This window comes from Mastigoproctus giganteus, chromosome 12 (genome assembly GCF_048544385.1).
Source record: "Mastigoproctus giganteus isolate SK-2022 chromosome 12, ASM4854438v1, whole genome shotgun sequence".
Lineage (NCBI taxonomy): Eukaryota > Metazoa > Arthropoda > Arachnida > Uropygi > Thelyphonidae > Mastigoproctus > Mastigoproctus giganteus.
The window spans coordinates 37851624-37870140 of record NC_143586.1 but is presented as its reverse complement, the minus strand read 5'-3'; the positions used below and the strand labels follow the sequence as shown (position 1 = coordinate 37870140).

General features: G+C 39.5%; 1 protein-coding gene across 1 annotated transcript in view; it reads right to left on the bottom strand.

Moving 5' to 3' along the window:
• Nucleotides 1-15623, bottom strand: part of LOC150076904 (E3 ubiquitin-protein ligase RNF217-like) — a 100645-nt gene extending 85022 nt beyond the window's left edge. Inside the window, exons 1-2 of the mRNA XM_090385587.1 lie at nt 15291-15623; nt 1899-2865 (exon numbers count right to left, since the gene is read on the bottom strand). Coding sequence (XP_090241713.1) covers nt 1899-2800 — 902 coding nt within the window. The 5' untranslated portion in view covers nt 2801-2865; nt 15291-15623. The remainder of the gene's footprint in view (nt 1-1898; nt 2866-15290) is intronic.
• Nucleotides 15624-18517: the final 2894 nt, after the last annotated feature.

Sequence of the window (18517 nt, the reverse complement as noted above, 5' to 3'; positions counted from 1 at the left end):
TCGAACTACTGTTGTAACCGTGCTTTGTGACTCAATCTCATCCTGCTGATAGAAACGCGGTCCATCTCTAAAAAATTACCACATTGCAGATAAGACAGAATTGCATAGAATGCTTCAACACACAGTTGCATTCATGGTAACATCAATGACAGGCAGTGGACCAAGTCCAAGCTAAGTAAAACGGGCACATACCATCACATTGCATTACCATTGAATTTTTTGGTTCGTACAGTGCTATATGGGCGTTCTTTAATCATACGCCACATTCAGGTGCGTCTATCGGATGACTAGGCTTGAAGCATGATTCATCGTGTACGTCGCGATCTCCCAATGTTCTAATGTGTGTTTCTGGTACTGGTTTTACACTCAGTTCAGTTCAGTTCTGTTAGCGAGAGGAATTCGTTATCCGTTTCTCTGCCATGTTCTGGGAGTCATTAATGAAGGTCACCTGGTTTGGAATGAATGGTCACATTATTTTTTTGTCTTCCTTTGGCAAACAATGTTTCCAACTGCTGATTTTGGGTTTCCCTCTCTTTCTGCTATCACACCTCCTGTAAAGGAATCTAAGTCCTTTTCTTGGAATATTCTGTTCCATTTACCCAATACCGAGTGTGTATGCTTTTATATCCTACTTTTTAGCAGTATTACTACCTACCTCTCATGTGACCTCTGGAAAATAATGAAGAAAAGTGACAATCCATCTTATTTATTAATATAAATATACTATCCAGCAGTCTATCTATCCAGAAAAATACTCTATTGGAGTCTAAGACATACTAATTAGGATACAAATGGACATCCACAATAAAGCATTTACACCTCCTCATTTAGTTTAAAGACCACCAAGCCAACCGTGCAATCAGAAGAATTATCTTGCAAGGTGGGGAGTGTCCCTATTGGCATTCCTTTTTGTAATATCCTTCGAGTCCTTCCTAATATCATTCCCTGCTTTTATGTCATAAGTAAACGATATGAAACTCATCATGGTCTCCAAAGACAAATATTGTGGCCATAACATTCAAAATTCTGAAATTACAAATCAGAAAGTTTCTCTAAATATACTTCGACTCCATAGAGTTTAATCCTCAGAAAACGATTCGATTAACAGCAACTGAAATTAATAAAAAATGGCCACACAATCAGAAAGTTACCGCTCTACACTGATGGGATGAGAAATTATCATAAGGCCTCTTCAACTTTCGCTTTAAAACGTAACCAGAACAGGAGAAATTATTTATTCTCTGACACTTTCTTGGTATCAATGAAGACGGGACAAACTACAGAACTTTCTTTAGCTTCTTTCGTTTGTAATCTCCATGTTTTAACCTTTTGGAGAGCCCATCCCATTCTTATAGGACCTCAAGGTCATTAATTTTGTCATCATGGCTTTCAAACCTATCGCTTAAATACTGCTTAGGATTCCACTGACTCTTATAGCCAAGTCTAACGGTAGAGTGAACTAAAAGAGAAAGACAATTTGGGAAAGACTCCAGTATTCCGTATAGTTTTAATATTAAGGACCTTGTTGAAATTGAAGTATTTTCATGCACGTATTATTATTTAAATTCTAAGAGTTTATCCTCCATCCATAGCGAAAGTACAAATTCTAGACTCCTGTGAGGTTCAAGAACGCCCTCCATGGTCTCTACCATACAAATTGAACCTTTCGGGGCCCCTGACCCTTCGGTCTCTGGCGGCATAGTAGTTTCTATTGTGTTGAGCCTAACAAATATAGTGAATACAAAACAGAATTATGACATGTTGCTAATCTATGTGATTCCAATGAATGTTGTCATTCTGATAGACGCTTTTAATTTTGTCCTACTAACAAATTGCGGTAAATAAAAATAAATACAACTTTATTTAAGAAACATATTTAATAATAATGATTAACTTACTTCTTAAACCGTGGCTTCCTTTTTAATCTTGGCAGTACCCTGTCCATTTTAATGGTGTAGTTACATCGAGGGCACGTTTTCGAAGAGCTGTCTTCATTGGCCCTTGCTAGCAACTTATAAAAAGCTTCCTTGTCAGGGGTGGGCAAACGGGCAGATATCTCATCCCTGTGCACATAACTGTGACACGAGGAGTTGCAGCATTCGATCTGTACTTGACCCTGGCCGACTTTGGTGATGTAGTAGGTTTGTAGGCAGCTTGTGCAGGCTGGAAAATCGCAGCACGGGCGTCGATACAACCACATCATCTGGAAGCAGATGCCACACTCTTCCAGGTTCCAAACCCCCACCGGAAAATGCGGGGGAGGTTCCTTGATGGACACGGTAGGAGGTAGAAAACCCAGGATATCCAGGAGGTCAGTGTCTCGCTGCCATTCCCCACTGTTCCTGTTTTCTAGAAGACGTTCCAGCAAGACGCGCATCTCCGACAGTTCCCGTACGATGAAGTCATCCGGAGGGAAGGAGAACACCCCTTCGAGACTGTTGTGTATCTGCAGATCCACTTCTGCTATTCTGCGGGCAGCTCTCGCTCGACGTGACACTCCCTCGCACATCTTGATGAATGGCACACGGATCGTTTCTTCCGTCGATGACCTTCGCGATGAGGATAAGGAATGGTCAGCGTCGTCGATGGGCATCCCGTTTTCACCGAGTTCGCAGATCTCGGGGTTTGAGTGAGGATGGTTTCTGCCTAGCTGGGGAGCATCCGGTCCAAAAGACAGCACAAAACATTCCAGAAGGAATTTCAAGTGTTCAAATTCCTGTTTTGGTTGGGCAGCGTCATCTTGGTCAGAACAACAGTGACAGGGTAATCGCTCCCCTATCTCTTCAAATGAGGTAAACATGTTTGCCAATGGAAAGTGGCAGATACTACGTGGAGCTCATAACGGCTTGTTTCTGGAGTCAGTCGCTTCAAAGGGGAAAAAAAAAAAGAATCATATTAGTGAAAATTGGCTGAGTGAGTTAAAGAAGATCATTATAACGAGGGTGAATCAAATGAAAACTATTGATTTCTGTAACGCGAGATAGAACTGCTGAAAGAGACAAACCAGAGAAACAGAATTTTTAGGGAAAAAAGTGTCCAATCCTCGCCCAAGGCCCCAGAAACAGAAGAGGTGGTTAATTCATATCGAGAAAGAGTTCTTTGCGATGTAAGGGAAACAACTCCTTATAGAAAAACAATTTTTCTCTTAATTCACCCTCTTGTTCTAAATTAAACTACAATTTTAATTGAAACGAAAGGTATGTGATACTGCAAAGTTGTATTTGAACACAATGTATATGATCCTGACGCATGCGTACCATCTAAAACTTACATCCTGTTAGATATATTAAACGTTATCCGATTTGTATTGCTAAGCCAATTTATTCTGACCACAAACTCTTCCCGTACATTGAAGTAGGAGAGATATTGGTCGTACGTCATCCGGGTCACCAAGGCGACCTCCCTCCAAGACGGTCCTATTTTATACCTGAACGCACATTCACGCTTAAACGTGGAGGTTTTCCATATTCATCAACGTTTCATACTTCGAGATATTGTCTTAAAGGGTTACCATAGAAACGGGGGTTAGTGGGAGGTTCTACACAACAGCGGGGATATTTTGCAAATAATGTCAGCAATATGACTCCTCATTTATTAAACAGACCACTTTTGTGTTCTGTGAAGTCTACAGATATCCATAATTTTAGAGAGATTTCAGTCATCGTGGACAGGCATAGAATATTGAATTTTCTTTTGAGGAATGAATTATATATAATAATTTTTCTTTTCATCGACCAAAGTGCATTTTAGGTTCTCAAGACGATTCGCATCAGTTGTTTTGCATCATTTTTCTTTCACCAAACCATCTACGAATAATTATTTTTTCAAGCCTTAGAATATTTAAATGTTTCGCTTCTGATGTTTAAGATTATTAAATTACCTGCATCTTGTTTTTAGTGTAGTAATACGCTGATTTCACCACACCATACCACACGTACCTACCTGGAAAAGAAGGACGTTGGCAATTTGTAAAGATTAAATCATCTAGAAGAGATGTAAGACTGATTACACTGTATAGAATTTGTTGGAGGGACTGTCAACTGTTTCTCAATTTCGTTTTCTGTTCAGATAGAGAGAGACAAATGAATGGAGAGATTGAGAGATAAGGATATAATACAAAGAGAGAGGAAAAGAAAAAGAATAATGAAGTAGAGGAGAAGAGGGAAACAGAGAAAAAAGTGTTGGGTAATGGCAAATGACGCAAAGAGGAAAGTATATACAGCATCAGACAAATATATATATATAAAAAAAAACGCTTCCCCACAATATCTGTCCATCCCTACTAATAATTTGGCTGGTATTTCCTTAAATTTATTCAAACTATTTCACAACAACAGATGAATGTTTGTTCGAACTATCAACTGCCTTCTGTCTGAAAGCAAATTTTCGCACGTCTATCCTGCAATTATCCTACCCCAATTTAGATGTATGCCCCCTCACGTGTGTTGTCCGAGAAAGAGTAAGGATGCCATCAGCATTTAGCTTACTCAGTCCATTCAAAGACTTCACCACTTCAATCATATCTCCTCGCAGGTGCTTAGTCTCTAGACGCTACAATTTGCAAACCTGAAGTCATTCTTGTAAGAGTGTCCTTTTGTTCCCCTACCTAATCTGGCTGCTCTTTTATGCACCCTTTCCAACAGATTCACATTCTTCCTAAAATGAGGATTTCAAACCTGCATGCAGTACTCAAGATGTGTCCTAACCATCGCCTTATATAACGGGATAACCATCTCCTTATTCCAGCTGGTAAAATTCCGGTATATCATTGACAAAATCACATGCGCTCTCCTCGCAGCCCGTCTGTACTGCCCAGAGAACTTCATATCTGACTGAATAATTATCCCTAGGGCTGCTACAAACACGAAGTACCTTGCATTTGTCAATGTTAAATTCAACTGCCACTTTTCAGCACACCTTAAGTTTCTAGATCAGTAGCATACCTCCGATTAATGTCATTAACCACCTGCCAACCTTCGTATCGTCCGAAAACTTAGACATTTAAGCTTGATAACCTTCATCAATATTATCGAGAAATATTGAAAACATAACCGAACTCAGCTGAACAGTGGGAGACTCCACTGATAACTTTAGTCCAAGAATAACAAAGGGTGGTTATTAAAGATCACTTCACCCTTTTCTTCAGCTTTGTGAATTGAGGACGCATTCGACTTTAATATTAACATTCTTCAAAGCTCTTGCTCTCAGGTGCAAGACCTCCTAGATGTCATTACTTCAAATGGTTTCTCTGTTCTTACTGATGGAGATATCTCAACTGGAATGGGAGAGTCAGTCCCACAATTCCCTTCTTGATTTCGCAATTGGGGAATGCTCTTTCACGTATGCAGTACTTGATACAACTATTTCGGATCATCGTCCCATCTTAATGGTAATTGAAAATGAAATAAATGAAGCAGAGATCATGTACACTTTCAAATCTGTCACTCCAGACTCTCTCAATCAGCTTTGTCACGATCTGCAGCGGTCAACGTGGAATGGAGTGCTTGCTACAAGTGATCCTGATTGCAACTAACTGCTTTTTAAAGCATATCCTAAATAGCTATTAAAATACGTGTCATATATCAGGAGACCAGGGAATAAAAAGGACACCAGACCAAGAAGGAAAATATGCCCGTTCATCTCAAACAAGATTTGTAATATGTTAAAGAAAAGAGACAACCTTGCAAGAATTGCTAGAGCAGTAGGAATCGAGGCAGATAAAATTAAATACACAACGTACAGAAACAAAGTCACTGACTGCATTCGGTCAGAGAAAAGAAAATACTTTAGTTCTCAACTTACAAGTATCATAACAAGCAAGGAAAAATGGACAGTTTTGAACAAACTATTACCGGGAAGGAAACTGAAATCATAAAGCTATGTTGGAGATGTAGTTGAAAACGAGGTACTCATTTCAGATGACGAGCTAAAAGCTACTGCCTTCTGTAACCACTTTATATCAAGTGTGAATAACCTCTTTCAAGACGAACTTGACCTCAGAGACAATGAAATGAAAGAATCTTCCTAGTACTTTTTTTCTCGCTTCCCTCTCCGATCACGAGATTTTAGAGGCAGGGAATCAATTGAAAGAAAAGGGAGCCCCTGGCTTTGATGAAATATCTCCTTCTCTGCTGAAAAAGGTCCTTAGCTCAATTCTTACGCCACTGAAGTATATATTCAATCTCTCCTTTCAATCTAGTAAATTCCCTTCTCAATTCAAAAAAAAGCAATAATCATCCCTGTTTCAAAGGAAAACCGTTGTAACTCTAACAACAACTTTCGCCCAATAGCTCTACTGTCAGTTTTTGCAAAATTATTCGAAAAAATTCTTCATAGCAGACTCATGAGTTTTCTTGAAGAAAATCAGCTCATCCATTAACTCTAAAAGTTCGCTCTAAAAGTTCCACTGACCTTGCAATTGTTGACTTCTGCTCAAGGATCATTGATAGTCTTGAAAAGGGTCACTATGCTATAGCACTGTTTCTTGACTTATCTAAAGCTTTCGATTGCATAAACCATAATATTCCACTTAACAAACTCAATAATCTTGGCTTGAGAGGGAAATTAACTTTCTCCTTGAAGACTACCTTACTGATCGGTCATTTGTCGTAAGAAAAAATCATCATACTCCGACATCTGTTATTTCTCCAGGGAAGTACCTCAAGGCTCACTTCTTGGACCTATCCTATTTGTTCTTTACATCGATGAATTTCTCTGTCCACTTCCATCTTCTCACCTAGTAGCGTATGCCGATGATATTTCCTTCCTGATCACAGATAAAGACCCTAATCAGCTTCAACTCAAAATCTCTGCCTTGCTCTCTGTGATGCATAGTTGGCTTCAAAAGAATCAGCTTATACTGAATCCAGAAAAATCAAAATATATGGTGTTTAGAACGAAAAACAAACCACTAAATATTGATTTAGACGTAACATACAAAGAAAAACAACTTGAAAGGGTGAATGAAACCAAGTTTCTCGGAATCCGGCTAGATGATAAGTTAAGTTGGGCAAAACAAATGGTAACCCTACGAAAGAAAACTTCGTCACTAGCGGGAATACTCGCCAGGGCCTCTGCCTGGGTGTCTCCTTCCCTTCTCAGACTAGTATTCCTTTCTTTAACTCAGCCGCACCTGACCTATGGAATCATCTCACGGGGTACCACCAGCCAAGAAAACCTTGGAAGAACCAACTCCATTCTCAATTGATGCGTTCGTTCAATTTTGGGCCTTCCCTGGAACGCATCGGTTAGTTAGAGATACAAGGAAGTGGGACTCCTAAGCATCTACCAACTGCTACAGAAAGCCGAGGTAGTCTTTGTGTACAATACATTGAAGACACCAGAGTTTCCCCCTCTTTCGGATCCTTTTTCATAACCATAGATGAAGAAGAAATATCACAAAATCTAAGAAATGAAGCCAACCTGAAGGCTCCGCTTTTCAGAAAAGCCATAGGTCAAAAATGTATAAAATACAGAGGTGCTAAAACCTGGAACAAACGTCCTGCAAAAATCAAAAATGTCACTTCACTAAATCAATTCAAGAAACTACTAATTGAACACATCACCAGGGATGTCTGATTCGAATTACCTTCCACTCAACTCCTATATTTTAAAAACACCAACATGGAAACAATGTACAAATGTTAAAGGAAGCAATTGGAAAATAGTTTGTAAATTTCTGTGCATGTATTTCATAATTTTTCTTTTCTCTCCTAATTTAATTGTAAAAATGTTCACAATGATGTTATAAGTGGTGATGCTTTTCGAAGTCTTCTGTAAAGAAATGTCTTTCCTGTTGAACCTTACCTGTACACCCCCTAAAAAGCCATTGGCATATGTGTTCTCCATCCCTTTTTTGCTGTTATCTCCCAAAAAAGTGTAATATAAAATAGGGATAAATAAATTATTATTATTATTCGTACATCTTCGATTTATCGGGGGTAGTGGGGGGAAGGCGACCTTCCTGGATCTAAGGATTTCCTCATAATTATGGTTGAAGGTTTGTTTACCTCTTTTGCTGCCTCTCTCAAGATAACTGGACAGATCCCAATCGCCCCAGGCACATCTGGATGCGGTATTATAATATGAGAAATGTTTTGTTGGCAAGCTAATATCGGTGGAAGGTCGAATGTCTTCCAGGGAGTACCTGAATTTTGTATGAAATCTACTGCACCTTGAAATGTTACATTTTTATCCTGAAGGTAATGACCACCTTGTGGATGAAAATACAACAGCGCATCGTTCCAGAATGGTTCTGAGAATATGATACGGATTTCCTCTATCTTCCTTGGTCCCAACATGCGCCTGATCTCAATCCTATTGAGAATGTGTGGGACAGCTGGAGAGAGAGCTATTCGGCAACGAAGTACTCTTCCTTCAACTTTGCCACAGCTGCGTGATATTTTGGTGGAAGAATGGTTACAATTAGACCAAAACGCACTAAACCTTAAACACCTTATAGAATCCATATTTTTTGGCCAGGTGTATTTCTTTAGCATCGTTCAATAATGAAAAGTTTGATTACTGAACAATGTTCGATTTGCTGGATTCTTCTTCCATCTACCAACACGAAAAATTGTTTTAGAAACTACATAAGATACTGATAAACAATTTTTTTAGTAATATTTTAAAGGACGTAAAGTTATCAAAATAACCAATTCTATAAGTTATTAATGTATTTTATAGACCCTGTTCGCAGAACGTCTTGACCACTCCTCGTAAGATCAAGTATGTTGCTTTCCCTCGTTGCCTATCTGATGTATCCAATAAACCCACAAAATGTTGCTACTGTGTGAAGACCAACCCTCTAGACCAACCCCCTTTGAGACCATTATATCACATTTTGACCATAATAATCTCTTTTTTTTGCCAATACGTGGTTAAACAACAACACTGTTATATATTGTTTGTATTGCTTTATTTGTATACCTTGTTTGCCGTGTTATCAGGTATCTGTGATGATCGTTAATGAGTTCCACATTGTTAATCTGTTGTTCGGATAACGTAGTTGGCTTTGGAAGATTTGATTAATTCTCGAATACTAACCTCGTTAAGCTGATGAGTACTGTATGAAATGATCAGACCAACGTCGCACTAATGTGGCACTGCTATGACACAGAACAGCAATCAGCTTTCAGTTAAATCTCGAGAGGAAGTGGAACTACTGATGAATTATATCTGGAGTGGGAGCTCATGCAGTTTCATACATTGAAATTTGTCCACAGAGCCTTCCACTTTTGCTTCATAATTCGTGTCTTTCCTCCCTTTACTTCTAGCATTTAAATTACCGTATAAAATTTTTATTTCTTTCACTGCATCAGTTTCGGTTGAGTTAATGCAAGTACAGCACACTGCATGCAAGGTTTCAACGAGAAACAAAAGGCCTGCTTGACAGTGCAAGAAAAAATCGTCTGTTTTGTTTCGCCACCACCACCACCTTCGATGTCAGTTTTCCTCTTAATGTTTACAGTGTTTCAAGGTTGACCATTCTGTCAGCGCATGGTTGATCTATGATCAACCATGCGCTGACAGAATGCGAATTTAACTAAACGTGTACCGTTATTAGCAATCCACACGATATTCTCATCATTTTTATAACTAGGGACCACGATGCGCATCTTAAGGATTCATGTTGATTTAAGATAAAACGTGTTGTTTAAATCATAAAATATAATAACTGGAAAATTAACTTCTAATCGCTGAAAAATTTAGCTTCTTTATTCTTTCAAACCAATTTGAGTTAAATAGAACGTGTTCAAGAAAGGCCACTGCGCAACATATACTGGTGTATGAAAGTTAAGTAACGCAAAATTCTAAAACCTATCCGTCATCTTGCTCTGGTGAGTAGCAGAGTTGGTAGAATCGCCGTCCTCCCCACACTGGGTTCAAAAAGACCGGAGTTTGAGTTCTCTCAATGATATGAGGACTTTTATGGCTTTTTTTCACAACATGGCCGTGTTAGTTGGTCTCTGGAGAGGACAGTATGGTTTCCTTCCTGGAAATTCGGGTTTTTCATCCAGCAAGCAGAAACTCGACCACAGAACACAATTTAGACAGTATACATGGACAATGATGCTCCTAAAACTCTACTATAACAACAACTGAACAAGATGGCTGATATAGAAATTATAGCAATTCTGTACATTTGGTATAAACACAAAATAAATACCTTTTCACTTGTTCGGGTCAATAAAACAACACCTAAATAAAATAAAGTGCAGGTAACCTTGAACTAACCTCGTATATTTCTTGACCTAATCACTTGCCAATGCAGAAATAAAAAAAAAAAGATTTTCTTCTTTATCTAAATCATTTCCCTGGATTCTCTCTCTTTCACCGGTTTAGCCCTGTCTTCAGGGTCTACTGGATAAGTTAATAAGCAAAATCGCGGCAGGTAGGATCAGTCATCAAAAGAACAGGCTGTTGGAAATGTGTCATGGTTGTAGGTCAAGGTCTGCATTAAATAGAAAGAAAGTTGTCGTGCTTAATTTTTACATCTCATTAACAGATATTAAGGAAATAAAATATTTGTTTTTGGCTATATCATTGAAATCCAGTTTTCAAATAAAGTTGTGAAGGTGATGATTTAGAGTGATAGCTTAAGGAAGTAAGAAGTTATCGATTGCTTCTTACAATGACCTTCATCATTATTATTGTATAAAAAAACTTTTTCTTCCTTTATGGAATTTTTTACGACCGTGACACATACTGGTACTAAGTGGATGGTTGGTTGTTTACAGTTACTATTATTATTGTTACTGTTGGTCGAGGAACTCTCTTGATGTCCTAGAGGTGTTCAGGATCTCGGCTTTCTGGAGTTCCATGAAAGGTCTCTGGAAGGCCTATTGTTGCTAGTTTCTGGAAGCCCTTTGGCACCATGCCGGTGATTGACACAGTGATCAGGATGGTTATTACTTATTCCGTATGTCATATATCTTTGACTTCCTGTTTTAGGAATTATTTCTGTAGTCAGGTGGCATCATTGACATGTGTCATCTGTCATTCCGAAGTCCTTCTTGATATATTTCTTGCAGTTCCTGGTGTTCCGTTTGGGTACCTTTCTTATGGTTTGGTAGATTAGTGCAGAGTGTTTTCCTGGAAATAATTCCAAAAGTTCTTAATTGCCTTCTTTTCTTGTTTAATGAGGTCAGTCAATCCCTTCCCCCCTTCTTTACGATCTTTAGTCAGTCTCTCGATGGCCGACTTCGGGTGGTGTTGGTGCCTCTTGTTTATAATTATCCTGGTCAATCTCATAATCTCCTCAAGATCGGTATTGGTCCAATTTATGATCACGAAGGAGTACGTTGGTATTGGGACTGCATAAGTGTTTATGGCTGTGACAATGTTCCTGTTATTGTTCTTTGATTTTAGCAGGCTTCTCAGTCTTTGATGGTATTCCTCACTCAGGTGGAACTTGATCTCCTTGTGTTCTTACTGGTGGACCTACATCATCCGCAGATGATGTAGGTCCACATCATCCGCAGATATTTGTATCTCTCTCGCTCTCTCTCTCTCTCTCTCTGCCATAGCTTCAATCTCTTCACCGGTCTTCAGCTGGTAGTTTCGTCCGACTGGACGTCTTTGATGCAGTCCATCGATCTTGCATTTAACTAGGTCAAATTGCATCTTGATATCAGTGCTAAACTCTTCAGTGATTCCAAGCAGCTGTTGGAGTTGATTCTCGGTTGCGGCGTGGAGTTTGATGCCATCCATGTACATCAGGTGAGAGAGGGAGTACAGATTTTTCATCCCTTCTTTTAGAATATATCCGTACTTGTTGTTATGAACATGGTCAACGGTAGGTTGAGTGCTAGACAGAACCATAGTGGGCTCAGGGCATCGCTCTGTTAGCTTTCCCTTCTAATGGGTAATGGTCTGGTCGTGATGTTCTCGATCCTCCATTTTGCCATGGTTGCTTCTACGAAGTTTGTCAGTATCGGGTTGACTTTGTAGACCTTCAGAATCTCTATCAGCCAGCTATGGGGCTTAGAGTTGGAGCCCTTGCTGTAGTCGATGTAGGCAGTGTACAGGTTATGGTGCTTGTCGTAAAGCTTGCTCCATAACTGCAGCGTCAATGGTCAATTGCTCCTTGCATCGTCCCTCTGCTCATCTGCTTGCATTACTTCTGTTGCTCGGCCACGATGTTCTGGCACCATTAATGGTCTGATATCTTCTTGGTTATGCAGCTGGTCAGGATCTTGTACATTGTTGGGAGAGTTGTGATTGGTTTGCACTTTGCAGGTTTGTGGTGTCTTTGTCTTTAGCCTTCAGGTAGGTGATTCCTTGAGTCAGAGACTCTGGAATTGTGTCAGGGCGCATTATTATCACGCCGCATTAGGCTATCCATTTACCGTATATTGTATCTGAAGCACTGGATATTATGTTTGTTACCGTGCGCTGATTGGAGGAATGAATGGGCAATATGGCGGATGAGCAGCAACAAAATGTTCTCGGTTCAAGCATAAAATTCGTTGCTTTCTGCTCGTTTTTTCATCATAAATCATGAATTAGCATTAGCATTAGCATTAGTAGAGGCATACGATGCAAGAAAGCAAGCTTATGCAGTATCAGCCAAAAAAAAACCGCTCCCATTTCACCCCTCCATTCGTTCCAAATGCCTGTGCAGCTCAGCCTTAAATTTATTTAATCTATCCACTTCTACAACGACAGATGGAAGTTTGTTCCAGCAATTAACCATCCGCTGGCTAAAGGCAAATTTCCGCACATCTATTCTACAACTGTCTTTCCTCAATTTGAATCTATTCCCTCTCAGGTTCTTAGTCTGAACTACCCATTGATTACCACTCTCTGTGCTCTCCCACTCAACCATCCCTTTATCCATTGTAGCAGCTTACCCTTGATGCCATACCTCTCCAATTTGTACAGCAGTCTTCCATGTGCAATAGTATCAAAGCTTCCTGAAATCAAAATATCAAAATATATGATATCAGAATTATTTTTGGCATTCTATTTGCTAACGCGCCTGAAATAAAACGCACTGTAACACATTAATTAACTTGTTTATTTGAAGGAAATAATAAACAATGTGGCTGTTGAGCAGAAACGAATTGTTCTCAGTTCGTGCATAAAAGTCTTTGTGGTATGAGAAAGTCGTGTTTTTGTTATCAATTTACTAAATGTATAAACCATGAAGCCATTAATCACAGCAGATATGCTAAAGACGTGTTATGTTTCAATTGTTATTGAAATTCAAAAAGAAATAAGTAAACTGCATTACGAAAGCGTTGACAGATACTATGATTGTACATTTATTAAATTACAGAGCCTTGAAATATGAGTTGCATTTCATGGACTGTTGATTATAAAGTATTACAAAACGTGCAGTGAATATCACGTTGGTGGGGGATGTGCAGTGAATATCACGTTGGTGGGGGATGTGCAGTGAAGTGGAAACTTGAGAGAGAGAGAGAGAGAGAGAGAGAGAGAGAGAGAGAGAGAGAGAGAGAGAGAGAGAGAGAATGATCTCTCTCTCAGAAATTTAGATCTTTTGTAAAGTAATTTGTAAAGATTATTTGAACCCCTGGTAATTTCATCCCACAAAAATGGACAAGGCGATATAAAATTCACTGCAGTACATATATGACATATTAACGCCTCATGATATTAATGGTGCCATTGAACACAAATTGAAAAAAAAAAACATATGTAACTCCCTAACCATGGACTCAATTATGGACATTCCTGTGGACATAAGGAGCTCTTTTGATCCACTTTTAATGAAGTCCAGGATTGGTTAAAAGTGGAACATAAAAGTGGTGGATCATTGACTAGCGTGACGCCATGGAATGAGTTTTTTTTTCATATTCGGGTTTTGAATACAGAATGTTCTCTTTTGTCCAATTTCTCATTTTCTTCTGCCAGCTTTTCATCGTGTTCCTGTTCATTGTAAATATAATATTTCATTTCTATTCAATATGGACACACAATTGGCGTGCTTCGTGTTTCCTCTTGTCAGGTGACTGATTCGTCGTCCAATTGCCTCATAAAGGTGCATTCACTCCCTGCAGGCCAAGGAGGTCAGGGATGTCACGTTCTCACAATGCCCTTGTTAACAAACTTAGCACCAGTTATACAAAAATGAAAAATAAGACTAGAAACTCGATTTCTCCACTTTCAAGGACTACTCAGATTTTTACAGAGAATTGCTGAAGTTTTTATTTTAAAATTTGATTGAAAGAGACAAAAATGGAGGTTTTTTAACCCGAATTCGGTTCTCCACACTGTTCTATTAATCTATCAAAGGGGGGGAGGGGACTGTCATTATATCTTCTCTTGTTGATTTAGCTTCTATTACTTCAATACGCAGGATGTCCTTTTGTATTCGACAGTCGCTGTTTCTGGAAATAAGGGTCCATCTTGTCTGAGCGCTGAATAGGAAATTCATTATGGAAAAATTGCTTCACGGATTCATCCGTGCGGAAAATGAGCAGAAGAGCATGGCTCCACTGAAGGATTGTGTAGTTAATTAAGGACTACGAATTATTGCGTTGAATTCAAAGACCTCTCGTTCAATTCATTGAAATGACCCTTTGAGAATTTTGACATATTTGAGGGATGTGAAAAATTTATTGAGATATTTATCCGAAGAAGGGTTAAAAGGTGATGTGGTGGACTCGTATGGAGGTCATTATTAGACATCAATTATTGCTGTCTCGTTACTATGGAAATGAATATATTTTATTTATATTTATCTATAAACTTTAAAGAAAGGAAAATTACTAAAGAGTCCGGATCAGTGCCTTCGAGAATCGATGCAACACCACGCCCTCCATCTTGAATATTTATTAAAAGATAGAAAGCAGAAATAAATTATTTTAACTAAATAGAATATTTACTATTTTTTTGTCTATATTTCTACGTACATTATTTATTAATTTTAATTATTTTCTCCTTAGGGTGGACGCAGTTATTTCTCACTTAAAGAATAATAGGAAAAGATAGATAGAATACTAGAATAGTACTGATTGGCTAATATAATTTATTCTCTCTCTCTCCAGTCTATAAATAAGCTTAACGATTTCATTAATTATCAAAATAACGAATGTAAACTCATCTGACGGTCTGCAGTACAAACAAGAACATTTGCAAAGATGAAGAGTGGGATGTAAGAGGAAAAGTGATGAGGATGCACAGATGTCAAGAGATGGATAACGAAGTGGAAAAAGATAAACGTATTTGGTGACAGTTATAAACGCGGACAGGGATAAACGAGGTGATAATCGAGGTGTGGACTCTGAACGCTCGTGCGTTTTGCGATAGCGAAATCGTACCTGTGAGGTGGTGGTGGTGGTGTCGATCCCTCTTCGGAGTAGCGTCCAGTGGATGCAGTTTACACCATCACGCTAGTACTCGGAGGTGGAGAATGAAGCGCGCTCTGACTGTCTGTAATCCATTCATGCAACTCCTTTCTCCTGCGGGTCTTTCTCAACTTGTCACTTAAGATAGCTAACGAATGGAGGAGGGGGTAGTGTTAACTCTCGCTCGCCGATATTAGGGTCACGTGATCCTCTTAAATGTGAGGCTATCCGTTATTTTCTCTCGCGACGTTACTCCGTTATGAACGAGACTATCCGTCGCGACTCAACCCAAACCAGCTGATAAAAACAAGTTTACACGCAGCTGGTGAGCGACGCTGGCGCACCCTATCGGCAGTTTCCCTTTCATTGATCGTCGGCAGCAGCGGAGAAGAGGTTTGGCACATCTACCGAGGATACGCCTAATCTGCTCGCGTTGAAAGCGTTTCCGATGCCGTACTCCGTATTCCAGAGGGCAGTCTGGGTGCGGGCTGCTTTTCCTCGTATTAATGTCGCAAGAACTTAAGGAAAAGCAGACGATTTTGCAATTCCTTTCGCTCAAATAAAACAAAAAACAAAGTCGGGCTGTTTAATGACATTTACGGTATCTTCTGAGTCGACAAGGTTTCGCCGACCATATCGGTCACCCGCAAGGTCAAGGTTGCTTTCAAACCTTTGTTCGTTTCACGATTTTTTACCCATTAACAAAAGTAAGGTCACGCGAGGTCAGACACAGTCGGTTCGCTTAATTCCACGTTAAAAAAAAAAAAAAAAATAGAAAAATACTGACCTCATTTCCTTCAATGCCTGAAATTCGGAATCATTAAATTTTAACAATGAAGAACATTGCGTGGACTGCGCATGCTCGATGGCTTAATACGGATGAGGAACCTTCCACCGTTTGATGGCTGTGTAGATGGATAGTCGTTTTGAAATGATTATGCGCATTAATAATATATTTAAAACTAATTAATACTACTCTTTTTAAGGTAATAACTTCGGTTATAACGAACCTTTCTTTATAGTGGAATAACTGATTGAGGGGGGGAATGGAGGACATTGACTCACTTGTCTTTACAACCATATCCACTAAGAAAATCATTTCTTCGGTAAACCGTGACAAAGACCATGACGTCACCACGTGATTTTTCCATACCATTCGCATGATTCATTGTCTTCTGCCAACCCAAACTTGAAAATTCAAAAATAGTCTGGATATAAGTTAAAGGATGCGTAGGATCCATTGCATACATCCTAATAAGAATTTTTATTAATAAATATTTGAGTAGTGAAATTTAAATTCGTTTCTTTAATTTTACTAGCTTCTTTTTTTTAAATTGTAGTGTTCTCTGGATGCAGATTTATTTCTACGCCATTTTATAATTTTATGGTTGCAGAAACAAAGCTGGAACCGCCGATGTTTCCACTTTTGAGTTTGGTTTTAATGGCGGATCAGCTTGTGTAACTAAAGTGCGTCAGTGTCTAGTTTTGAAAACCGTGCAACTCTTAATGAACCACCAGGCAGACCCCAAAAGAGAATGGCTCCAATGCTTGTGTTGGTTGCTTAGTTCTTTCTGGCTACTTTGCTACCAGGAAGGCGACGACCAGGAAAGGCTGCCCAATACCCGTCTACACAACAAGAAGGTGGTCTGCAACTAACGAAGAACCGTAGCAGGTCATAACTAACTAGTGCAGAATGCACAAAATGAGTTTTGGATGATTCAGAAGAGCATAGTTTGGTGGAGAAGTCATTGAATATAGTGTACAGTGTTACTTGTCAAGCGGTACGGGGATCCTTCAACTCCGAGTTTGTATGCTTGTGTCGGTATGTATTCTCTAAACACCAGAGTAAGTTTTGGTGTTGGTCTGAGTAGTATGATGTAGGTTCGTGTTAGTCTGTGTTATTCCTCCGGAATTTAGTCGCAAGGCCCCTAGTGGGACCCCACGTTTCCCGTCCACAGCCACCGGAAAAAAAAACGCTGGAAATTTTTTATTGGAAGAGGAGTGCAAGTTCAAACATTTGGGAAAGAAAGAAGGGCGAGGATAAAATGGAGTGAATGATAGGGAAACTCTCCATTTGGATCGACACTTTCATGCCCATATCTTTTTTTGGGAACAGACACCCATCTCATAGACAATCATGTACACTTGTCACGCCTCAGACACCGATATTTATATATAAACATGAAAAAAAGCACATAATATAGTAGCACTTTTAACATAGACACTTTTATTGGGTGGGAAACACATTCTGACAGGTCAGTCTTATTCGGGTTTGTCGTTATCAATGACTACCATGGTTGAGGATAGTAGTCTAAGTTGAGGGCATCACAGTTAGTTGCTCGCAGCGCAGCATGGTTTCTTCTAGTCTCAAAACCTTTCTGAGAGAACTCGGACAAGGCCAAGTAATGCGTCTCGTAAGAGATGAGTATATGGACATCTCTCCGGTTTATCGGAACAGAAAGGACACGGGCCCAATCCTCATCGGCTGCACAGGTACGTTTAAGATCTCTGGTCAGCCCCTGTTTGCTTAACCTTGCATTCGGAGAACCGTGCTCTCTAAGCAAGAATGTGGCATATAGTCCAAACCTGGGCGGTGGTTTAGGGTAGACTAGGGTTACCTGAGGCAGGAACTTCCTAGTGACCTCCTCTTTGGGTATTTCACTCCACCTGTCTTACCAGTGTTGGTAGAGGCAGGTTAATATCCTTTTCCTTTCCCGTTTCGGGTCAGTTTGAAGGTCAATTGTGATCTTTAAGATGTCAGTTACGTATACAGTCTCTTAAGTATATAAGTCCTCTTCGAATTATTAACGAATCAAGTGGCAGTGCACCAGCCAGCCAGGAAATGTAATGCAGGTGCACTAGCCGTGCAGCATGCCCTTGTTATTATCAATAACATAGTATTCTGGATAGATGCCAGTTCAGCTCTGCTTTTAACTGGAACCACCCTAGGAAACCAGATGCCAGCGCCATAGGTAATGACTAGGAGGAAGATTGCGTTATAAATAAGGGCAAGGGTCTTCATTTTTAAGCGCCAATCTGCTCGGCTGATTCTAGCAACCATGACAGCATAGTTTCTTATTTTTTTTTTTATCAACGTATGTAAGCTGGGGTGAATGTTAATTTGGAGTCAAACAGAACACCCTGGAACAATAGGAACGAATGATCCAAGATCTGAAACATTAACAACGTTAACAACGTTG